We start from the raw sequence: 26280 nt of genomic DNA, 5'->3' as shown, positions 1-26280 counted from the left end.
GTCATGGGCAACCCATGGCAGGCACCACTCTCAAGATGTCTCCATCCAGCTGCTGCCAGCAAAGGAAGGCTCAAGGTCTTGGGAGAATTAGTCAGAAAAGCTTATGACACCTTGATGTTTAATTTGACACATCTCACTTCTGGGTGTTTCTATTTCCTATCTACTGAAACTTCTTTGCTTCCATCAGATGCAAAGAAGAAAGGTAGGATAAGCTTTCCTTTGTTGTGATTAATCACACTGCCAAATTCAGTAAGAATTGTGACTTTCAAAACTTCAGCCAACACTGTAGCTAATAGGAGAAAAAGCATATTTTGACTTGTGGGCTAAGCAAAAGCGATATGGAAGTCATTGAGAAGAAACTAAAAGCCAAATCTGTCAATGTCACTTTCACAGTCCTTGAGCTGAATTTGACCATATTTTGTGGCCTGGCCATGGCTGCTTTTGGGTGAGATGTAACAGCCCTCAATCACAGCAGTGATCACTTAGCCACATAACAATACCACTGCAGTCAATGAAACCACCCATGAGAGCTCAGAGCTTTGACTTGAGCTCTTTAGTGCAGACACATGCACAATGCCCCATGCTCTGGGTAGACCCTGTTAAACACTTATTTTTAAATGCTGCTCTGGAAAAAATTTGCTGTCCAAAATAAGAAACTCATCTTACACAACCACTTTCTTCTTGAAAAATCCAGTGGTTAAAACATGTTTTTGCATAATCGTAGCCCTGCAGGGACAGTTCTCACTTCTTAAAAGCAAATTCCCTTCTTTCTGTTATGCACATGTACAAACAAACAGATTCTGGTATGTCCAAACCTTGCAAATTGCAACTATAATAATACATTGAATAGAAGCTATAGAAGCAGGGTTTTTTTCCTCAGCCTGCGTTCCCTTCACTCCTTCCTTTCCCTTGCCCCACTTGCACTGCGGGAAGTAAAAAAAATACCTGTTTCTGACAAGTAAATGGAGCTGACATTAGAGCAAAGCTCTAAGGTGAACAGGGTATGCACAAGTCATTTGTCATCTTGACAAAGTGAGATTTGGTCACCAGTGGGACACTTGAAAGACATCTGAACAGTTGGCCTTGACCACCAGCATTTCTTACAGCTTATAAAGGGACCCATGGGACCAAGAACACAACCTGCTTTTGGAAGTGACTCCTGCAGTGGTACCTCTTGATAGATGTAAAGGCAGTGTGATATATCAGGTGCCATTAAGATCTTTGCTAGCAGGTTCTATTTACATAAGTATGGAAGGTAGATAGCATCTTGTTAACCCAATTAATGAGACTCAAATGTCAGGAAACAGATTATGCCTGGCTTAAAGTCCACAGTGCTCTGAAGGCAGATAGACAGGTTTCATTGTGTGGGACAGCACTTTGAGCGAGAACTCAGGCAGCAATCCTTCTACCTGGACAGCTAGGAGAGGCAGAAAGATGATCTGAAATCCAAAAGTTTCACACCTTTAGCACAAGAAGGGCTCTTTATGATGAGAGATTCAAGAGTCGTGTAAAACAGAGAACCTACAGCTGGACTGAGGAAAACTAAAGAAGTATCCACTTGAGGTCTTAGAAACTTTATTTTTTTATTAACTGTACCTTCTTCTGCAATTAGAGAAAGTCCTTGCTGCCAAGTCACAGCCAGGTCTGGATTAGAAGAGAAACACTGTTTCATCCAGCCTGTCCACACTGCTGAGTTTTACATGAGCAATTGAAACATACTTCTCTACCCTAGAGATCCTGACCAAAATGAGATCACTAATCTCTTCATCAGTGGCTCTCGACACACTGCTTTATACAATAAACTGCTGTTCTCCCCAGCCTCCCACTATCAAGCTCTATGATATAGAAGCAGATGCTCCTGTCACCCAGGTCAGAGCAGTGAACCCTGAATGGCACAGCATGAAGTGCTTGGCCCCAAAACAGAGGGGGGTTTAGGGAAAGGCCTTGTACTCAGCAACGCTGCCAACTCCCTGCTCAGCATGGCAGCTGTAAGGAATTCCTCTTCAGAGCTGTCTTCCCAATGGAGGAAGACAGAAAGCATGGGCAGCCTGGGCCAGCAGCCCAGCCTCAGCACCACTCAGCAGGTCAACCTAAATCCTCCAATGGGCACATTACCTCGTGGGCACGGACACAACTTGTCTACAAACACACAGGAGTTGTATTAATTCTCCAGAAGACACTTCAAATCCCTCTAAACCTCTTGTTCCAGGGCCATGCATAAATTTCCTGAAGCTTGCATAACTTTCCTGAAATCACATTGCATCCACATCCTCTCCTGCCCGCAGTCCTTGTGCCCACTGAAAAGGCTTGGAGCTGCCTGCTCATCTCTCCAAAAGGCTTACTTCCAGCAAAACTCCCTTTTCTGGTACAAGATTTCCTTCCTTTTCCCCTTTTTGGCTTCCACCTTTTTATGTTGACTGGTTTAATTATTAAAAAAAAAAAAAAACAAACAATGATATCAAAGGTACTCCTTCTACACTAAAACAATTATACAAAGTTTTAGGCAGCAAATATGTATATGCTTCACATAACAAGTGCATTAAACCATTCAAATTTCTTACTATCATAGCCTCAAGTTCTAGATATTTTACAAATTTCAGCTTCAGATTGATTTTTGGGTCAAATGATTTTTTTCTTGAGGATTGAAAATCTTGCCAACTTAAACTGAACATACGCAGGCATTTTCTCAGAGGCCATACAAACTGCAGATTTCTTCAGTTTCTTCTGCATTTCCATGTTAAACAAGTTCTGGTTCAGTATCAGTGCATTCTGCTGCATCTTAAATGTCTACATCAAGAATTTCCTCCAGAAATGCTTCATGTCTATAGATGATGGACAGATTATGCCTCAAACATGCATTTGTTAAGAGAGTTCCTTACACTACCAGACCCACAACATTTTAAGGTGCAGCAATTTTCATTTCCCAGCATTTTTTATCCACTGCACTTACAAACATCCACCAAGATTTGGTTTATAAGCTAAAGAACTTGCATGTTTTGCATTTTGTCTGCCAAAATAATTTCATTCATTTATTTGAATCAAAAGGATTTTTCAAATTGAATCACCAGGCTAGCTATCCTCAGGACTGTTTGGGTAGAAGGGTAAAGTGCTACATATGAAAATTATCATCTGTGCACTGTCACATACACAAAAAAAAAATATTCTCTGTAACAAGCAAATGTTCAACAGCCTCCCTTGTAGCAGGAGAGCCTTCTGGTTTATCAGTGTTTTATGCCTTACAGGCAATCCTTCAGCTAACAGCCTTATCTCAAAGCCAGCCACCCTCCTGGCTCCTTCCTGCCCCAGTGGTTTCAGTGTGACACAACCCTGAGATGTTTCACTAACTGGCACAATCAGATCATCATCATCATGTAGCCCTAGAGCACTCATTTATCAGCTCTTCGCCATCTCTCTCAAACCATACCTCAGCTGTACATCCAGACATAAAAAAAGAACAGGGAGACAATCTCAGGACAACCAAGGTCTGTTATTTGTCATCCACTAATAAATCCTAAGACAAAACAGAAAAACAAATGCAAACATATGAGTCTAGCTGGCCATCAGAATACACTTTGATGATTCCAAGCCTTGGGAAACTCTCATTTCCTATTGAAGCCGCTTAGCATAACTGAACATAAACATGTCAGGAGCAGGTAGAAAAAAAAAACAAACCCCAAACAAGGAAACATAATCCAAAACACATAGACTTCTAACCTGTGAGCTGTCAGAAATCTGATTTTCCTGGCCAGGGCCATGCATCATCTTTGTTTGCATCCCCCTGGTTATGGATAAGTACCAGTATGATAGTCATGTTAATAGTAGTAATACAGGTAAAAGCTTTTATGTAATATTGGGGTTTTTTATTCACAATGGCCTTTTATGTGACCATAAGCTCAATATAAAGAGGTTGCATTTTCATTTGATTTTTTGGTTGTTTTTTAATATTTTTCTTCCTTCAAATTTTCTATTAAATCATGATGGGGAAATAAAACTAGATATTTGATGGGGAAAAAATATCTCTTTTTTATGCAGCAGCACAAAGCAGAGCAGCAGAAATACTGACACTGTGAGCCATTCACTTACAGAACGATAATTCTTAAAAGGACCATTAACAACTCAATGGAAGAAACTTGAAAGCTAATAAAAACTATATACAGGTAACTGTATGCTTTTTAAATGCCATTTTGATATTGGACCAGCTCTTTAATAATGTTTTTCTTATTGGCTATAAAAAAGTGTCTTAACTTAGACTGATCCATTTTGCTCTTATTGTAGATGCATTCCAAAGACATTTGCAAGTTATATTACATTTTTCCATTTAGTTTATGGCATTTTTGTGCCCTTCATATTTTTCCATGTATTATTTATACATATTCTTTTGTATTTGAGATATCTGATCCTTTAATTACACCAAAGAGAATCTCATTTTCATACATGATGGATTGGATCTTCATCATCGTTACAGTGACATATCACCACCTCCCTTCCAGGAGGGTTTTGCCAAGACCTATAATCAGTTCAGCACTGTGTGCATATGTGTATTTGCTCAGTGCAGCTGCCTATGTAGGAAATGTGCAAGTAGTGAACTCTTCACTAGCCCATGTGGTCTGAGAACAACATGAAATAGCTTCTTCCAGCCTGCAGATTTGCAGAAAGGTTTCATCATAAGCTGTTACACATGACTGTGTACCACATCCCCAAAATCATTGTCACGACAAAGCAGAGTGCTCTGAAGGCCAACATACCTGTGCAGGGATGTGCCACAGTCTGAGGCAGCTCTTGGATATGAAGTGCAGAAAGTGGACATCAAAAGGTCCATGGACGGACAGACACAACAAACAATACTATAGAATCCATGCTCATTCCCCAGAGGAGGAGATGTTGCATGTGGTACTACTTGAGCAGGGTGGGCATACCTGTAATGGAACTAAACTGACTTGAACATTCTTCAAAACTGCTGATGGAAATTTTAAGGATCAAGCCAGAGTAACCATCCTCTACCACAGAGAGTTTGTCAGGCAGGTCAAACTCCTGTTTCACGGATGTTCTGCATGAATTAAGAACAAGTTCAGGTGAACCTACCAGAATCATCCTCGAGAAGAGTTTACCAAAGCAATCACAATCCACCTCTGGGTCTTGCTCCAAGTCACCTCTCTCTTGCAAGACCTCCTTCATATATACATATATACACATATTCATACATAAATTGCTTTCATTTCTAGGACAAAGCACATATGGGACACCCTGCTGCACCAGACATGGTGTTATGTCTGGTTTTTGTTTTCAGGGTTTGTTTTTTAGGGTGGGGAGTGTTGGGTTTTTTCATTTAAGAGATTGCGCATACATCTGTATTTAAGGAAAAAAACTAATAAAACTTTCATCATGTTGGAGCCTGTTTGGGTTTCAGGAACCCTTCATGCACCGATCAAAAAAGCATTCTCTTTTGGAGTAATATGGGGGTGAAAACTATCAGTACACTACTGTATCATAGGCTTTTTTGTCTCTCTGTTTATTATTTTTGTGGGTGAAGAGAAAGCTGATTGTATTATACAGTAATAAAGACCAAGAATATTTAAATTGAAAGAAGATGCAGTCTTGGTAGACTCTGCAGCTGATGTACGTAAACTATTGAAATTAAATTAAATAAAATAGGTATGAAAGAATTGTTTGATGATTTTTTGTTTGGTTTTTAATATGCACTACTCCACTAAAAGTCATCTGGGCTGCATTATACCTTGAAGCAACAACAATTGAATCCTCATGTACTAAAACACTGCCATCTTCACTGAACATGTGTCAAACACTTGCTCTCAGGCTAGCTATGTGCTTTTAACTTGTGTACTGTGCCACAGAAATCAGCTCTGCCATAGGTAAAGAACCCCAGCACATCTAGTGGCTGTTTTGCTTTAGTCTTCAATGAAGACATGGTTTTCAGGACTGGGCTTCTTTTTGGCTGGAAGTGTGTGCATGCAGGGGTGAACAAATGTCGAAGTTATTTCTTCAGTTTTTTGGTTTGCTTGCACTTGGTTTCACCAATTTATTAGTTCAAGCTAGGCAGAACACTAGGTCTTATAATGATAAATTTAACATAATTTTTTATGAGTAAAAGTCAAATTCTACACTGCTCATTTGGACTTAAAGGAGGAAATTTAAACTGCAGAATGATGTTTCATGCTGAATAAAACTTATGGCAATCAAAGCTCTGATTTCTAGTTTCCTGAGATCCTGTCTCCAAACTTTTCTCAGATTTCCAACACTTGGTTATCCTTTCTGGCTCACATTTATTTCCTTCTGGTCTGGATTTAGGTGATAAAAGGTTGAGACATATGATTACCACTCCTCAGGTGCAAATGGTAAGTTTGAGGCACAAGCATGAGGGAATGCGGGGAGGAGAAAAGGTGGGGAAAACGGCTCTGGTTTAGATGTGGCTTGTCAAGATTACTACTGGCTTTTATCAGCTATTTCTTGACACAGCTCACTTTGTTCTAAACTATTTTAGGGGAAAAAATAATAAAAGACCTTTTCTCCCCACAAAAACCATACAAAAACTCAAATCATTCATTCTCTTCAAAAAAATTCTAGAAGCCCTTGCAATGGCAAGGCCAGCATTAGCTGAGGTACATTTATCTATTTCCTTGCAGTTCCTCACTTCCACCCTGTCCCTTTCAGCTGGCATTTTTGGTATGTTCATTTTGGAATTACACACACCACTGGCCAATGGATACATTATTCTTGGATCCCTGCTTGCTTCTGGCGAGGTGCTCAGGGTCCATGGAGTCGATGACAAACGAGCATGAAATGACACAGCTCTCCCCACCGCTGCTGGCACCACCACCTGTCATCATTGTCACTGCTGAGCCCATCTCACCTTCACAAAACTCAGCACTCAGAACTTTAACTGGGGCTAAGTTAATTCTGTGGTCTTTTCACATTCTCGCTCCGTAATTATGCACAGGTTCCCATTTCACCTATTTCCGACGGACTGCGGCGTTTTTATGTCTTTTCCACGTGTATGTTGAAGCACGTATTTCTTGAAAGCAAATGCCATAATATCAGTTGTGAGCCTACTTCTATTTTGAGTGCTAGATACCTTCCAGCCAAAAAGCTGTACCAACAAAAACTCTACTGAATTTCATCATTTACCGTACTTGTACCAGATCTGAACTTAAATATTCCGTGCCTGTTTTAAATGCTGACAGTTAAATAAAAGAAATCTAATCAAAAATTCCCTTAATAGTCCATTAATAGCATTTTTCCCCTAACATTTCAAAATCCTCCATATACAAAAAGTCCCAAGCTTGCCAAAATGTTCTAGGCTTTTATATTTATGAAGCTTTGTTTGGTTCTACAAACAGAAATTTACTTATGCCTCCACTACCTTCAGCCCAAAATGTACACATAGAACAGAGCAAGATCTGAAATTGTCATACACAACATGTTTGGGCTTCTCAAACTGCACAAAATGTGTAAATTGTTCCTACAGATTTAAAAAAAATCATTTTTCCACAGATGGATAATTTTAGAAGATAATTTTTGCATTAGGTAGTGTAGCTATAATCATTTGCAGTCTTAAAGTATGTAATAACTGGAATCAATTTCTCCAAGTGAATCAATAGAACTCCATTATGAATACCATCAAGATTATGTATTTTTACCTAGAATCATCATTACCAATTCAGGCTAGTTCCCTAAAACACAAATTTCTTTCATTCATCTTCATGACCCACAGTTTCACTACTTTGATTTTCAGAAGCCAAAAAGGCTTAAGACATTTTTACTGTTGGCCACTAAGCATGACATAATGTCACAATCATATGTTCTCCAACATTTTTTGTACTGTCAGGGGCCACACCATTACCTGAAATAATAGTTTCCCTTCTTTGGACAATTTTTTTTCATAGGGTTGGTTACCTTACTGCCCATCACATCCAGCATTTCCTTTCAGTGTTTACCTTCATCTGATACCCAACTTGGTGTAGCTGAGAGCAATTCCCATCCTTTAATCAGGAAAGTCTTTAGCTATAAACATAGTTGCAATGGGATGCTCAGCCATGGAATGATCAGCAAAACAATTTTCCAGTGCAACTTCTGTGTATCTGTTTTACCCATCAGCTCTAAGTACTTTCCCCAGGATCTGTGTTTAACAGCATATAAGGTGAAAGCATTTAAAAACAGGTACTTTCAGTTGCCTTCAGCCTTCTCTGCCCTTTTCCAGTATCTCAAATCCTATGGAAAACAAGGCTGAATGTTTTGGTTCCAGAGGCAGTGCTTCTCCGAGGAGATGCAGAGCCACAAGACATTCAGAGTGGAAGCGGGCAGAGCACCAGAGCACTCTGGCTCTAACAGCATTTTGCAGACAGCAACAGCAAGTTGTAAAGCATGCTTCCCCAAACCTCTGGATCATGAAGACAGCTTTAATTTGTCTTTTGTCCATCCATGCCTCAGAAGAAGCTCAGGAGAACAGACACACCAAAAACCTGGCATTGTGCAGCCTGCCTGTTGCCAGAGAGACACGAAAGAAAATAAGTATGTTCAGATTGTGACTGTGTCGCCCACATCCACTTGTAAAGTGGAAGTGCATGAAGTAAAAAGCAATGTCTTTGTAGTCAAACCATTAGACCAGGAGTTAGGAGACCCAAGCTTTCATCAGTCCTACAAGAAATTCCTTGTGGATAAACCACATTCTGTTCTTTGACTTTGATGTTTTTCTCCAAAAGGACAAAAACAAAATGGCCATTTGTTGCACTCAGCTATAATAATGACAAGTTCTTTGGAGATCAAATTCACTCATGCTTATGTCATTGTTAAAGTGTGGTAATTGTAAAAGTTCACATTGAAACTATTGTCTTAGAGGTATTAAAAATTACCACTTTTATGGCATTATTAAGACCATTTAGTAGAGACATATAAATTATGAATGTGGGAACTCGAGACTTTGCCCATAGAGGCTTATTCAGCTGGTAGTTTTTGCATGCAGAGCATTACAGTGTTTATGTACACACACACCTACACACCCTTACTCTTACCTGTTTCTTTATATTAAAAGCCAGCATCAGAGCTGTTCCATGCACTCCAACACATTTCATTTTGACAAGGAGGTCCATCCGAAACAGAACTATCTCACTGTGGGTGCAATGCCTTTTCTATTAGAAAGCATTAGCCATAGTTCAGAAGTGAATGGCTTACCACACACCATATACGAAACCTCCAGCACATGACCCTCTATGTGAACTTCTCTATCACCTCAACTTCTCTTTCCACATGTTAGAGCAAGTGCTCAAGGATGAGCAAATCTGGTTTGGTAGCTAAACTTGGCTATCTCTAGGACATCCCCATCAACGTCCCTCTTGTATTCAAGATTCAGGAGTTTGGGTTAACAATAAAATTCTAAAACAAGAGATAGAACCTTCCACCAAAGAGGTGTCCACATACAGCAGTCTGTGCTCTATCTGTTTTACTTCTGCTCATGTTCCTACCATGAAAATCAGTCCACCCTGTCTGTGCTAATCAATGAGAAAAGAAAACTTTTGGTTTTGGTCTTCCTGCCAAGACTTTCCAGTGGTGTAAAAGGAATTGATTTTGTAATTGCTCTTTGCAGTCTTCATTTCATTATTGCAACTTACTCATTATCCATGAGCTTCCAGTGTTTACCACATTTGCTCCTAGAGCAAACTTGTTGCTTTACCCTCCAAAATAATTTAGCCTATTAAGAGAAAACCAGAGATCATTTTGCTTGTGCTGCCTCTCATTCCCTCTTACAAGGATGTATCTGCATGCTCCACAGGACAGTCTGCAAAGTTCTGTCAAACACTTGATGATACATTTCCTGCATTTCAGTTCTGTGTCCTCTAATCTGTGAGATGGGCAAAGTCCTGGAAGGAGGTGAATGGAATCATAGAATGGTTTGGATTAGAGGGATGCCAAAGATCACTTGGTTCCAAACCCCTCACCATGGACAGGGATGCCACCCATTAGATCAGGTTGCTCAGGATCCCCATCCCTGGCCTTGGACACTGCCAGGGATGGGGCACCCAGAGTTATTTAGATATTCCTCTTCATCCCAGAGCTGTTCAGATTTCCATAACTTGTGTTGTTATTTATGGCAGCCTATGGTCGTGGAAATGCATCACCACTAAGGAAGACACACCAGAATCCAATCTGCAATTCCAGTGACTCTCTTTACTGGTGTTTTTAATATAGGTGCCCGCTGTTGAATTTTCTGTCATCTCCTAAACATCAATTGCTTCCTTTCTGTAACAGCTGAGCAAGCTCTCTTTTTAATTCCTCACTTCTTACAGTATGAATTTCCATCAGGTTTGCCCTTGAAGAGTATGATCACTCTTCCAGAAAAAGTTCCTCACTGAATTGTTATTAAACAATCAATATTTCTAGTTGAATGTAAGGCAATCTGGTTTTCTATTCCCTCCTGGTCACAAATCACCCCATTTTTTTCTTTTGTTTCCTCTTTCCCTAGACCTCTTAAAATTGATCTTTTCCCTAGTGGCAGGCCTAAACAAAGATTTCAGCAAGGGGCAGTCCAATAAGTCAATGCTTTGGATGTCGCACAGCACTAAAGCCAGTATCTCCAGACTGGTTTCCATCTCCTCTACCAAGTCTCCCAGCTTCCAACTCAAGAAACAGAGATTGCATTTATCCTTTGGCAGAAATAAAGCCGAGTGCAGCCAGGGCAGGTAACTGCAGTAACTCACTAGGCATCTGTGTGCTTAATAAAACATAGTGTTCTCCTGGCACAGAAAGGAGCCAAATGCCCTCAGCTGCCATTTCACTAAAGTAAGCCCTGCAAACCACAGGGATTTAGAGTTCTTACATCCAATGCTTTTTGCAGTTCTTCATGCTCGCACACTAAAAGGGTGCTCATTGATTTAATAAAGCCAAGGTCTAGAGAGATCTATAAATACAAGTGTTTTACCCTCATGCATTATTGCCCTGATGCCCAAGACTGAACTTCTGCTCTTTCACAGATAAATTGCTTCCTCGCTGGTTAACACCAGCTTCCATTAGCAAAAGTGGTGGCTGACATATTTGGGAAGGTGATCCATGATAAAACACAGCTTCGTCTCTCTCTTTGTTTTCCCTTTGATTTCTTTACTTGCCACATCCCATGCTCCTCTTTTTCCCATCTGACTATGCTCAGAAGAAATCAATAAGGTATTCTTTATCAATATTACCTATAAAGTTATCAATGATCTCACTAAAATCTACTGAATTCAGTGCAGTGACAGATATCAGCCTCGAGGGGTTCAAGATGCTCTTGATCCTAGAGTTGCCAAAACTGCCTTCTAAAAGGCAGTCTGAAACAATTCTTTACATCTATTATAGGCATGCAATAATAATAATAATAATAATAATAATAATAATAATAATAATAATAATAATAATAATAATAATAATAATATCAATAATATTAGGGGAGAGGGTGTGTTGATATTTCAGTCCTAAAGTAGAACACGTTCTGTACATTCAGCTACTCTGTAAATTCCAAAATGTAAAACATAGGGCTTTCTAGCCTATACTTTTCTTTGCATTCAACAGTAAATTAAGGTTTAGGGCTTTTATTTAAAAATATCATAGGAAGTTTTATTTAGAATGACTGTTTTACAATAACTCCTGGGCCTTGGCTTGTCCAACTGAACTGCTCCCAAAAATGCTTAACTTTGAAACAGAACGACAAGGAAGCAGAATGTTTCTCCCCAAAACGTGCATCAGCTAACAACACCCATTAACCACTGCACTCCCAGCACAGAAGGCAAAGCACTCTGACAAAAGCATCACTTGTCCCTTCACTGTCATGCTATTACAGCACATTCAGTCACGTGGCTGCCTTCACCTCGCACCCTTGTGAGCTCCTCACCCACTGGGATTGTGACAGGGACCAGCTGGGAGCTCAAAGCAGCAGCGTTCCCAATCCTTACCTTTCCTTCTTTTTGCTGAGCTACAAGCAAAGACTTCTGGGTGCACCCCCAACTCTGTGAAAGTTCTCCCCACAAATTCACATGGTAAACATGGTTTCACAACGTCCTGAAATAAAGTCATGTACAACTTTGTGCCCGGGTTTTAAAGTCAAAGAAATGATTGCCAGATCATGTATTGGGTTACTTTCAATTAGCTCAGCTCTGAGATAACCTTGTGTTACATAAAGGCGACAGAGTCACCCAAGATTCGATTATCTGAAACATTCCCCTCTCTGCGCAGTTACATTTAGTACACGTCTGGATGTTCTTACTAGCTGAAATACACACTTACCAGGCAAACACACATTATACAAGGGTTGTCTGTGATAAAAGGTATCTGCAAAATTTCCCCTTCATTTTCACATTTTGCAACCGATCCTGAAATAGAAATAAAAATTTTAAAATACTAGCATATTTCATTTCGCCCTGACAGTTTTGGAAACTGTCCTGGTCACACTCATGCTTAACCCTTGCTCCATTCCTAGCCCTCGATTTTAAACCCTGCTGTAATTTGCCCAATTTAATCAGTTCAGAATTTCTGCAAGATTCTAAAGAGAACAGGGAATGAGTGGCCTTTTATTGCTGCACAAACCTAGACTTTCTTTGTGCCCCAGTTATAGCAAAGAAGGACGCTTTTTCTTCTCTCGGATGACGTGTGGAGAATAACGAGTACTCCATGCAAAGCAGGATACGTCTAAAACGATAGATCCAGAGCTCACTGAAATCAGCAGAAAGCTGTCCACTGCACTCTGAGGAACCGGACCAGCACAAGCCCTAAACTAAGCATCCTTTCAATGCGTGGCAACCACTTGGCAAATGAGTCAAAATTAGCAGGCTGACTGTCAAACTGAATCAAATTAAGAAAGCCTTTACGGCCCTAATGCTGATTAGTCGGTATTCTGTCACGCTGGAATCACTCCTCAAAGTCTAATGGCTCCTCGCCTGCGCTAGAATTTGATTCTGCGTTTCGCTCCGTGCCCCAGATCCCAGGAAGATAAAACCCTCGAGGGGAAACAGGGAGAATGGGGCGGGGGAGGAAAAGCAACAAGAAAACCTTTTTTTGGGGGGGAGAGAGGCACGGCCGCTGCGCTCACCTGCCCCAGCGCAGGCGGGCGCACCTGGGGCCGCCCTTCCCGCGCAATGCCACCCGGCGCAGGTGGGCCCGCAACGCCCGCGCCCGCCGTACCTGTGAGCAGGGAGGAGGCCGGCGCGCCGGGCAGGCACAGGACGCCCAGCAGGACGGCGGCGGAGGCCGGGGAGAGCCGCGGCATCGTCCCGGGGGTGCCGCCGCCCGCCCGGGTGCCGGCTGCGGGGCAGCGTCCGGGCCGCGCCGTCGGGCGGCGTAGCCCGCCCACCCCCGGCTCGCCCGGCCCAGCACCGACCCCCGGCGCCGGGCAGCGGCGGGGGGTGGGGAGCGGCACGGGAGACCGCGGCCCGCCGGGGAGTCCCACCCCACGGCGGCACCGGGGGAGGGGACTGCGGGCGCGGGGAGAGCGGCTGTCAGCGCCTGCCCCTCGGCCCCGCACCCCCTCTTTCCATCACCCCCCTCCCTCGCCCGCATCCCTTCTTATACCTTCCTCTCCCCATAGTCCCTCCTCCGGCACCCCCCGGCCCCCATGCCTCCCTCCCCCCCGGCGCACACACGCACAGACAGGCTGCCAGCCCCAGACCCCGTTTCCCTGCCGGGAGATGCCCGGCCACTCCCTCCCGGCCCCACCGAGCACCTCCCGGCCCCGGCAGCGGCGTCGGGGGCTGCGCCCGCGGCCGCTCTGCGGGAGGGGCGGGGGAAAGGGAGAGACAGGATCGAGGAGAAGAGGAGGAAAGAAGAAGAGGAGCAAAAGGTAGAAGAGGAGTAGCAGGGGAGGAAACGCGGATCCTCGGACAGGGCCGGGGTACCTGGGCAGAGCGCGGCGGCTCCGGCGGGCTCGTCCCCGGCTGGTGTCAGCGCCCTCGGTGCTGCGGGCAGGTTTTGCCAGCCGCCAGCGAGCGGCGACAGGGAAGGAGGGAAAGAAGGAAGGAAACAAGGAAGGAAGGGAGGGAGGGAGGGAGCGAGGGGTCGGAGGCTGTCCGCCGGGAGCTCCGCAGAGTGGCTCCGCTCCCCGCTGCCCGCCCGGCCGGGGCCGCCGCTCCCCCTCGCCTCCCTCTCCCACAGCCGCTCCCCGGAGCCGGCCGCTCCCCGAAGGGCTCCTCCGGCCCTGCCGCCCGGCCCCGGGGCTGCCTGTCCCCCTCGGGTTCCCCGGAGCTCGGCACGGCGCGGGCTCGGCCGGGGGCAGCTCCCGGGCCGCGCTGTCCCTCCCGAGCCCGGCCCGCCGAGCGCGTCCCTCGGCCCGCCGCTTCCCGGTGAAACCTTTGCAGCTCCTCCCTAACACTTGCAGGTCCACGCTTTGCTGTCCCAGGTGCAAACACGGGCAGTGTTAGCGACAGATATCCCCACACCCAGCGTTTGTGCGCACAAGTGGGCGCGGGGTCTGGACGGGATGACACTCGGGGAGAGTGGCAGGAGACTCTTCTGTGACAGATCTTTCCCAGCCTGCTTTACAAATCGATTCCTTTCAAACTGTGATGTTTCACGTGGGGAAATGAACACTGTCTGAAATTTACAGCTCTGACAACAAGCTGAAAAATGCTTCCATATTTCTGCACGTTCTGATTTAATTTCTTTGGGGGCTGCATGTGAGGTATGATTTCCAAAATGCTTACAAATAGTGGAAAATCAGGTGCATGGCAGGCTGGTGTATACAGGACTGCTTCAAATACATTTTATTTTCCAAGACAAGCTGATTTGCAAGTTCATTTTGAGAGTAAAACCCAAAAGCCAAGACCTCTAAAAGTCTACACCCTTGCTCTAAAAAGCAAGATACGTACACCTCGCTTTCAACACAACTTGTCACCTACCTTTAGGGTAGAAAGCAAAAGTCCTAAAACAGCTGAAATTGCACCTATGGGAGGGACGCAGAAAACTGATACCGATCACCTTCTGGACATCACTATCAAAATCCCTCTCCCTGAGGAAGGGAAACCTACTTTTTTTCTTCCAACCTCAATCTGTACAGGTTGAAGCTGCTTAGGAACATAGAATAATTTAGATGCCATTATAAGGGTTTTGTATTCCCTAAAAATACAAGTGAGGCCCAAAACTTTCTCCACACTGTGTAGAATACATTATAAACTCAGTATATAAGTACAAAGCATGTAACCTGGAAATATTTTTTTTTCTGGGAAATATAATTTTTACATTTCCATGCATTTTAAACAAAGATAAGCCTGTAGAGGTACATATTATTACGCACTACTCCAGAATAGATTTTCACAAATCCAGATGTTTTTCCGTTGGAAAGATGTACTGAATCTTCTGATAAACTGGCCTTTTCTTACTTCTCTATCTGTAATCAGTGGTTACATTTCCCTTTTCTAATTACAGTGCAGCCACAGCCTTTCTAAAGCAACAGCCATAGGAAAAATAAATCTACGCTGATAATTTCTTAAGTGACAACTACCACAGGAGAGTACTTATATTATCAAATGCATCGAATCTTCTCTTTATGCTGGTCTAAAATCCATTAAATATTAACATCACCCAGTGTGAGAAACACACAAATCACAATGAGGGCATCAAATAACAATCCAGGCATCCAAGTAACAGCAGGGAACATGCTAAAATAGTCTGGAAAATGCAAAGAGGAAAGTTCTTTACAAAATGAAGACAGGAGGTGACAACAACTGAGCATCACACTCAATCCCTGCCATAATTCATTCACTTAAGACAAATACTTCATGAAATCATACTAAAGCAGAGCAGTCACAAAGCAATATGTTCAGATTTGTGACGTGATTTTCCTTTTTCCATGGAAAGAAACCATTGTCATCATCACTAAAGCACCTTCCACACACTGATTAGGCCTGAAACTTACCTCTGAACATGTGCAGCATGAAAACCTTGTCCATGGGGTGAGCTCACTCTGTCTGTGCATCTTCTGTTGCGGCAGCAGTGCTGAGGAGAGGAATTTGCTCGTCTTCCTTGCTTGGAGCATCTCCTGAAAAGGGACTTTAGGTCTCCCTGCACCGTGGCTACTCCACACCTATTGCTGTCCAGTGGAAGAGCCTGCTGAGGAGTGGCGCTGCCTCCGAGTCTCCCTGGTTCCCTATCTCCTCTGTCATCGGGGAAGAGGGGAGATGAGAGAGACGCTCATCCTTAGCAGCAACCTTTGTTGCTTCCTTGGTATTGATAATGATGACATATCACAGGGGAAGATCACTCATTTAAATCTCTCATGAAGTAAAACCCAGCCTGGGAGGGAAATATGCCATCTTAATCCTCCCCCACCTTAGTTGCACCCGCTCAGCTCAGTGCTACAGGTTTGTCTTGGCTTTTTATCTCTCCTTTACCCATTCTGCCAAGCCTGCCTTATCAGGGATCAGCATCCTTTTTCATTGAGTTAAGTTTCAAGGTGGGTTGGTTAATTTTTTCCCTTTTGTATCCCTGTTTAAAGAGGGACCTATTTTTCCAAGCAACATTCAAAGCTGCGGTCATTTCAGCAAAATCAGAGGGTCACACTGAAAAACAGTGTCCTGCTATCAGATACACACAGAGATTTTGTGCTATGGCAGCAGTTAAAACAGCAGTCATGTCATCAGACCACTTACCTCTTTTGTATAAGCATTGCATGGTATCAGCTGTTATTGAAAGGATACGTTCATTAGTTCTATTTAGTGCTCGGCCTTGGCTCTTCCAGCTGATGGAGCAGTAGCTGTTCACAATTAGCACTTTGTGCAGAGCTCAGCTCCTTCTCCAGGGATGCTGTCCCAGTGGTCAGCCATTAAAGAATGTCATGGTCACCCAGCACCCACCCTAAAAGAAAAACAAAGCTTTATGCTTAACAACAGCAACACTGAAGAAGACAGTGATCACATTCACATTTCTCCTCGTGATTTTTTTTGCAAGTCAAAATCGCTAGGAGGCCTATTCTCCACGGGCTAGGGAATTCTTCCAGAAGTGGCAGAAGGCAGCCATGAGTCATAAGCATTAGCATATATTTTCTTTTTTTCTTTTTCTTTTGGGAAGTCACTTTTCTAGGTCTTGGGCATAGGTTGTCCTAGAGTTTCCCTATCATTCAAGAAAGAGTGCAATAAACATGCTGCATGTACATCAACACTGCAGGTGTCCTTGCTTTTATTACTTTTATGTTGTTTCACCTTATTCTAATACAGTTTCTTTGTGTTTATGAGACTCTTAGCATAAAGAAGAAAATATGACCCAGATATACACTGTCTTTAAGGCTCTGTAGATTGGCACAAGTTGCTGCTTCCAGTTCTGGCTTGCTAAAGAACTATGCATTCACAAGGTAGTGAAGGTGGTTTGCATATCTGATCAAGCTTACACATTTCTATTGTTATTAACACCTTGCAAAAGATAAGGAACTCTCCATCCAGTAACTTACATCATCAAAACAAAGGTCAGGGTGAACACATCTGCTGTAGTTGAAGGCTGATAAGCTTCAGCCCTAAAAATTCTTGCAGAAAGACCTATAATTTGGGAAAGTGTTTTACCTTTATGGTGCATCAGCACACAGCAATTGAGAAGCTCAGTAGTAACTCACAGGATTGTGATGAAGACATGGCACTTTCCTGCAGGAGAGCAGCTGGGAGTTTGCAGTTCATTCCTCAGTTCTGAGTGGGCTGCAGCCTTTGAAACGTCTTTGCATGTTCATTCATTTCAGAGCTTAATCCTGTTCTAAAGTTAAGAGTATCTGCCAGTGTGGACAAACAGTATTCCTTGCACACCACTTCTCCTCTAGGAGATGATGTTAATAAACCCCAAGAGTAGCCCGATTATGTCAGAGAGGTGCTCCTGACAAAGCTCCACTTCTGCAAAATATTCAGGAAACTTAAATGGATGCAAGCAAGGTCTGGAGATCACACCAACAGGTTTTAAAACTGTAACAGGATTAAAAATCACATATGGTCAAAGTCTTTAAATAAAAGCAAAGTACAAGAAGTATCTAAAATTTACAGTGAGACTTACTTGCATAAATGTTTATAAACTTTATCAAACAACTCATAATTTTGACAGTTTTCCATAAACCCCTGGAACATGCAAAGCATTTAATTTATTTGTGGCAAGATAAAGATAATGAGCAGCATTTTAAAAGTTTATTAACATAAAATGTCCTGGCACAGTCATACTTACATACTTCTATTGTTTAAATTATATTTTCTAAGAACTCAAAAAAACCCCCAACTTACAAAAGGGAGCTTCTGATTGCAAAAGCATTCAAAATTATCCTCATCATTTGTATTCATGGAAAAGCAAACCAACCAAACAGCATAAACTAAAATGGATACAAGCACCAGCCATATCTCAAACTGAAAAATGCTTGTGTGCAGCAGAAAATATGGCTCCAATATGGAGACAATAGACAGCTGAAATAGTCCATATCAAATATGCTAAAACAACAACAAAAGAAGTAAATTACAGCAGAAATGCTGAAGTTATCCCAGTGATGGGATTCCCAGCAGAAGCTGTTCCAGAGGCCACAGGCCAAGCAAACAGAGTAAAGCAGTGTATGCTGGTACTCCTTTCTGTTATTTCACTGCTGTAAATAGCTTGCCTTACAGAGATAATAAAAATTATTTTATGTGAGTTATGTGGGTTTTTGTTACATTTACCCTTGAACATCTGCTGTGTCTGATAAAGGATAAGAGCTAATGAAATCACATGAAGAGTGGCATACATGGAGAACTGCTTTGTTTCCAATTTGTGAGACAAACCAAACCCTGCATTTTGCCTGCCTGTTCTACTGCCTGGTGAGTGCAGCAAACAAGGAGTACCCAAGAAACACTCTATAAAATGGAAGATTGATTGATTAATTGATTGATTTGAGATGAGGATGGACCCTGTCTGTACTAGACAGGTTCATTATCCCATTGCCTGCCCCTGGAGAAGACAAAATATGCTTATTGTGACAGTAGACATTCCTTCCGGCCAGGATCCAGTTGAGAAGCAGCTGTCTCTACCCGGCACAGAAAGACAAAGGCTTTCATTTTTGCTAAAAGACAAGTCTCCATGGTATGCATGCTGTAAGAGCATCACTTCACCCACTAAGAGTGTACCCTGTGAGTCCATTCCTCTTGCTGCTGGTCTCCTTCACAGCAGAATTTCTCCCAGGACTGTTTTTTTCTTTTGAACGATAACCAAAAGCTTGCAAACTCATCGGTGAGGTTTGAGGAAGGAAATGCACGGACACTCGGAGCCTGCTTTGCTGCCCCCGCGCCCTCATTGCACCCACGCGAGGCAGAGGAGCCCCGCGAGTTTCCCGCGGCCCGCGGGGAGGGCAGCGCGCCGGGCGGGCCGGGGCTGTGCGCGCCGCCGCCGGCAGGGGGCGCGGCCGGGAGCGCCGAGCGCAGGGCGGGAATAGCGGGAGCCGCTCCCGGGATGATCCCGAGCCGCGGGTCCGCTGGGAGCCAGCGGGAGAATGAATCCCTGTGGCACCATGGCGGGGCTGGGAGCGCCGAGCGCAGGGAGGGAATAGCGGGAGCCGCTCCCGGGATGATCCCGAGCCGCGGGTCCGCTGGGAGCGAGCGGGAGAATCCCTGTGTGACCGTGTCTTGGTCCCACCTACACCAGCGAAGTGCTCTCTTGGTTTATTCTCGGAATGTGGCTTTTCTTTTAACTCTTCTAGCTTTGTCTGTACAGGACATTCGCTTTTGCTATCCCTGCGACACACCTTATTTTATCCGGAAACAAAAGAGTTTTGTAAAACTATTTTGTAAAACTCCTATTTATTGTTGTTTTCCAAATACAAAGCCTTATCAATTTACTGATTACCTTTTATCTTCAGTATATTGGCTATACAACATTACAGCTGGTAATGCTGTATACAGCTCCTTACCCTTCCTTCTTGGCTTCTGACTGAAGTGAAGCACACTCAATTAAACAATAATACCCAATCGGTCCTGCTTACTGTACCACACGTACAGAAAGCAACAATCCGACAATCATAAGCAGCCTTGTAAAGCCCCATCAATCAGGATATGTCCAAATAATGCACCTGAGCAAACTGGGGCAATCCTGCACTGATCTGCTGAAATTTCTGCAAGTTATGCAGCTTCATAATGAGTAACATGACCATTATTAAAGAAGCAATACTGCAAGATTTAATAATTATAACTGAGCTGCCCACCACTCTTATTGGCTTAATTAAAACCTGAATATTCTGCCTATGTTTAAACCAAGTAGATGCACATACACACACACAAAAAGGCAGAAATAAGAAAGTATTCCAGCAACAAAGCAGAAATTCATTAAAAATGCATTTTATTTTGCTACTGTTTTCCCCAGGTCAGATTAATCTCAGACCTTCACCAAAAAGAAAACACAGAGCCACTCGGGCAAGGGAAAAAAAATGCACTTCCAGAGGGCAGTGTAATTCATCTACCTGCCTCTGAACTATCTAAGGCTCTTTCAAGAGATGAGAGCAACATTAAATGTGCCAGAGGTGGGCTTTTGGTGTCATTACACAAATCTGCAGGGAGTTTTTGCCAAATCCCTGAGTTTTCTAACAGTAGCATACCTCCAAATACATCATTTAGAAGCATGAGGTGAACAGAGACAGGGAATAGTATTTACTTTGGGAAAGTATCAGTCACATGTCTTGTATATATTAGCAGGTTAAACCCAGGAGAGGCAGCTGAATTACTTGTGACCAAAGAAAACAATTAATCAACAGTTTTAAGGCTTCACAGAATTTTAAATATGTATTTACATGTGGTATACACTATTTATTTTAGGTATCTTTAAACCTAGACTCTGAAGTTGGCAGAAGATGGAAAACATCTTCTGAGGGGTTGCTTGGTGATAAACTATTTTCAGACAGAACAGAATTTGTGGCTTAGGGGTTCTGGGGTTTTAATTCAGCTAACTGGAAAAACAACATTGAGCTACCTCTTTACCAAGTTACTTAAAATTCTAATCAGTTTTAATATTGCTATATATTATTTTAATATTGATATAATTATCTTCATTATTCTTATGTTTGGATTAAATTGAAGTCAGTCTCTATGGCTGTAGGGTAGCTTGTATTAGTATGGAAGTCAGATAATAAATAAGACCGCTAGTATTAAACAGAGAAAATTATGCTGCTGAAAGCATTTTGGAAACTGCTCACCATGCTAATAGACCACATAACTTAGACTATTTCCCTGGAAACATTCACACATTAGAGTAGTCCCAATGAGGTCAGTGTGAATAATCCCATCATGGGCAGAAGGTCTTCTCCTGCAGGCACTTTTGGCAGCAGGTGCCCATGGGGAGCCAAGATAACTCCATTCACAAGTGGGGTGGCTGCAGCATCAGGATGCCCCTGTGTTCAGGGCTCACTTTGTGCTGGATTACCCAGCAGTGAGTGCTGTGCAGCCAGCCAGCCACACCTCTGGCCTGAGGATACACCATCATGGTCCAGAAGGACACTGAGGACACTCCACCCCATTTAGTTATCCCTCACACTCCAGCTGGCAACAGACCTAAAACAATCCACAAACTCAGCCCAGCGGCACCCAGGGTCACCCAGTGTTCCCGGGGACAGAGCGGTTTAATGGAAACCAGACAGAAAGAAACCCAAAAGTCCAACTGGAAGCCTCTGGAGAAAAGATGTGTGATTGCTCCATGTTTACAGACCACACCATGCAAGCTGCATGACTTGGCTGCCCACTGGCATCCCTTGGATGGCTTGAGTGGGACAGCAGCAAGATGGAGAATCCAAACCTTTCCCTAGAGATCACCCAGGATGGCATTTCTAAGCTTCCACAATTACTTTCTTAGATGGATTTGTTTTGAAGTAGGTGTTTACTTTCATAAATGCTCTTATGAGGAAAGAAAAATGTCAAATAACAAATTACAGAATTGAGGGTTTCTCTATCCCAGTGTAGAGCTGCTTTCAATTGCTGCTGTGCCAGCAGTAATGAAAACAACTGGACTTCTTAAAAGACCATTTCTGTGCATTTGTATTTTTTAAAAAATCAACCTCATGATCCAAATGATGATGACTTTGCATCTGAGCATTTCACAAAATGACAATGCAGGCCATCTATTAGAGAAAGTAATTCTGTGAGCACTAGCCAGCACTCACAACAATTCCACAATTTGCCTTTGGATCCACTCCAGCTGAATGAATAGGCAGCACATTTCCCAAAATGCAGGAATTTTGCTGCCATGAAGCACACTGAGGACAACAATCAAGCCTCAGCTTTGTAATGATGGGATTTTAAAAAATGGTCATTTAATTTAAAATAGTCTGTGGTTTGTAAAGCTGTTTCTGCAGAGCACACAAGCACACAGAGGATGAAATGCACACGCTTTCACAGGCCTTCAGCTGCTGGCCCAAGTGCAAAGAAGGATTAAGGCAAGACAGCTTGAATTTACATGATGCAAACTAGAAGGATCAGGAAGAAAAGATGGCTCTGAAGACTATACTTTTTTTTTGTCCTAGAAGAGGGATAATTCAAACTAAGTAGTTTTTTTACAGCTAGCAAGATCCAGCCAGATTGCAAAGGTATGAGCATGGGAGCAGCCAAACAATAGCTCTATTCTCCCACAACCAATTTCTCCAAATCTGGAGTCTCACTTTCTGGTTTCCCACACTGAGCCGCAGGCCTCAAATTTAATTAGAAAATGAGTGCAATCCAAAACATTATTGGTTAGCTTTGATAATGCAGGCCTTAGCAAGGCAAAGGACAGGAACTGAACCAAGCCTAGCAGTGTGGCACAGTAACCCTACAATATTCCCATGGGCACACAGTGAAGATGAAGAGAGGTGTGGGAAACTGTAAGGAAAGGCAAAAAACTCTAATACCAGCTTATGAGTATTTGCTAAGCACCACTCTGTGTACAGTTTACAATGGGTGGAAAATACATAAAGGGGAGCCAGAATTCACCTCTGACATGAACTGGATGAAGGCACAGAGCTGCAGGAATCTGTGGTGAGTTTTAAGGGATGCTGGCACAACCTCTGCTGGAGTTGTGTGCTGGAGCAGGAGACTTACCCTTGAGAAGTAAAACTGAGCATTCCCATTTCTGCTGTGTTCAGGAGCAGAGAGGAGCCTGTGCAGCTGTGGGGAAGGGGGAAAAGGGCTACTGCACAGCTCAGGGGCTGCACAGGAACACTGTCTGAGCCTTGACTGAACCCAGATTCGTTCTGTCCTAGCTCAGAATAAAACCCACACTCTGTTCTCCATAGAAGCCACATGACTAAGTCTAGCCTCAAGCAACGATGAAGTAGGCACAAAAAATTAAGGAGAAGGGTGCTCCTTTTGCTTGTACCCTATGGCTGGGTTTTTTTGAACAGAAATGTGCCCTGGCCACATTGGTGAGTAAGTTTACCATTTTGGGAGCTGCTCCGCCACACCCGTGGGATGGTGAATCAGGGAGAGTTATACAACTTTGCTATTTATGGGAGGTTTCACCCACTTACCTCTGCTGTGCTGCTCTCTCCGCTCGCAGTTGTGCACAACCAGTTTTGAAGGATGGGTAACCAAGAGTAAAAATGATATGGAGAAGGAATAATTTGTCTTTGAACTTGGTGAATAAAAATTCACAGTAGTGAGGGCCATCATCAAAAAGAGACAAACAAATTTCAAATCAGAAGTCAACCTGGAAATTATTTGGTAAGGAACTGCCATACAAAAAGTCACAGTGCATAGTCACAGTGCATGTAGATTTCCATAAATGTTATGAGAAAGCCTCCCCCAACTCTACTGCAGCAATCCAAGTAAACAAATATTCAGGTAAATTCCTGAACTCACTTCCTAGCTCAGCCCCCAAGGTATGGACACATCCACTGGTTTGAGATCTAAGAAACCTAATTCAGCTAAACACTTCAGGGTTCAGACTTGTGTTTTGGTATCCCTAATTTTCTCCTCAGTGCAATGTTTTTCTTTCCAGTGCAATGATCCTGAACAAGTAGGACCAGACTGTGTTTCTGTGCAATCAAACTGTCAAGCTGAATGTAGGGAGCTCACCAGGCTCAGCATCTCTCAGCATTCTGTAAACTGGAAACCAAAAACCAGTGGGTAGGCTTGAAAAAGTTGATCTTGGTGAGAAGCAAAAAAGGTTAAATGCACGAAGCTCTGTTAGTCATTTAGTTAGGGATTTATTTGCTCAGTTCTAATTTTAACTTTGGTTAGCCCAATAAAAGGTATCACATCACCGTCTGGGTAGCTGTCGTACAAAAAACAATGCAGCTACCAACTTTCCTCCATTGGATGACATACTTGGGCAGTAGCCCTTTAAAAAAAACCATCGGCCTCTTTAGTGCACATTTGGTTTTCCATTCATATTTTTCCTGATGGTGAAAGCAATGTTATTCATCCCAGAGAAGAATAGATACATTGTATTTCAAAAGTTTAACCAAAACACGCAGTTTGCTGCAAATTTTCCTTCTTTCAGGATTTTTAAAACACACCTACAAAGTGGTGTGTTTGCTGCTGGGCAAAATCATCAATTTACAGTCAGTGGAATTTGGTAGGGAAAAAAGGTAAAAGGAAAAAGAAATGAATGACAGAATCGCAAGAGCTGACTGCTACTTACAAAAATGCAGATGATGAGATCAAGGACTAAAAGCAAAGACTCCTCTTCCCACTAAATGAGCTAATAAATGTTAAACATGGAATCATCTTTTAATAAAAGAGACAAAAATAGAAAAAACAAAACAAAAAAAATCATTTCTCTGTGGTAGCTGGCATGGGAGCATTTCGACATGATTCTGCTGGGAATCCAGTTCTTTGGGTCTCCTCTTCCTCCTTCTGTGACTTCTAAGCACAGCCAGAAGGGACAAACCTCTACATTTGAAATACTGTTGCCCAGAACAATGGGGGAAATGCTCCCCTCACAAGTGACACTCCTCTCGACTGCCTCTGAGACGTGCGCCCTGAAATAGGCAGTCCAGAGTCATGATGAAGGAATCACGTCGTACCACCATGAAATATCCAGTTAATGCTGGAACAGGGTGTTCAAATACACTGCCAAGAGAAATTCTCTTTGTTTCTACTGGATCAGAAGCAATCACCACATATTAACCAAGACGTATTCTTGCGAGTTCATAAGCCCAGCTCAAATGGAAGGAAGACACTACACTTCCAGGCAGCTGGAAAAAAGCAGTTCCTGTTATATATGCAGTAACTTAACTGTTCTCCAATATTTATGGATCTTGACTTCATTATGCCATCAGGGGAAAAAAAAAGTACAATAATCCCCTTTATGTCTCTTGTAATTGAATCCAACCACGAGTATAAAATAATGTGAGCATTTGAAGTAACTATTAATTACTGACTGCTTTCTTCATAATGAATTGGAATATCATCTGTTATAGACCAACTTTTTCATACATTCTCTAACACTTCCAAGATGCTGTAGGACTAAGCTACCCTTTAAAATTAATGCAGTAATAAAATCAATAGAATAAAAACTTTTTTTCTTTCCCAATAAATCTGTAAACTTTGCAAATGGTCTCATCAGATTTTGCAAAGTAAGGAGGACTGGTCTAAGTCATCCTTGAATCATACCCTTGCTGGTTCCTTGCTTGTCTAAGAATAGCACCTGTGCTACCTTCATTAACAATGATATAATGTCTCAGTCTAATGAGAGGACAATGGAGCTTCCAATGTTTAAACAGTATGTGGAATTCAGGAAATAGTAATTGTAACAACCACATCAATTTAGAGAAACCATCACAACTTTTTAAAAGACAGAGGGCCAAGCTTTGTGCTGATCAAATGTCAAATTAAATAACTTCATTCTTCTTAACAGAATGTGTTTTGGAAATACTTTCTTTCCACATTCTCTTGGTTGAGGAGCAGAGAGAGAGCATGCTGCCCATTGCTTGATTTCCTAAACTATTTAATAGTGTTGCTATGATTGTTGAAAAGTTGCTATCATCATCCTAAGAGTGACTTCATCTGTAAGTGACTGAAGTAACATGAATAAAATGCTCTGGGGTTTTATTTTGCAAGTGCCTGTTTCACATTCAGCATCACTCTCTGCAGAGAAGCAATCACTTCTGGGGTGCAGTGTGGCAGCTATTTAATGAATACCCACTAGCTGAGCCTCATGCATATTGTATCACAGGAACAGTACCTTCTCAAAAGACCTTCATAATCTACTACATCATCTAGCTAGGAGTTCAGTGGTGCTAATATGTCATCTTATTTTGACATGCAGTCCCTAGCAGGAGACTATGGATGCTCTCCTGTCAAAATCAATAGCAAAATACTCACCTAAATTTATCAAAAGTAGATTTGGGCCTCTAATCAGGTTACA

At 42.7% G+C, this 26280-nt stretch overlaps 1 protein-coding gene across 2 annotated transcripts in view; it reads right to left on the bottom strand.

Moving 5' to 3' along the window:
* BMPER (BMP binding endothelial regulator) overlaps window positions 1-13260 on the bottom strand; it is a 145601-nt gene extending 132341 nt beyond the window's left edge. The window contains exons 1-2 of one of the 2 annotated variants that reach the window (XM_063156862.1): window positions 13159-13260; window positions 12265-12350 (exon numbers count right to left, since the gene is read on the bottom strand). In XM_063156862.1, coding sequence (XP_063012932.1) covers window positions 12265-12350; window positions 13159-13243 — 171 coding nt within the window. In that variant the 5' untranslated portion in view covers window positions 13244-13260. Of the gene's footprint in view, window positions 1-12264; window positions 12353-13158 lie in introns of those variants that run through there. The other variant, XM_063156867.1, reaches the window with a different exon arrangement.
* Between the last annotated feature and the right edge of the window lie 13020 nt (window positions 13261-26280).

Source organism: Melospiza melodia, chromosome 1 (genome assembly GCF_035770615.1).
Source record: "Melospiza melodia melodia isolate bMelMel2 chromosome 1, bMelMel2.pri, whole genome shotgun sequence".
NCBI lineage: Eukaryota > Metazoa > Chordata > Aves > Passeriformes > Passerellidae > Melospiza > Melospiza melodia.
This window is presented reverse-complemented; position numbering and strand designations above follow the sequence as displayed.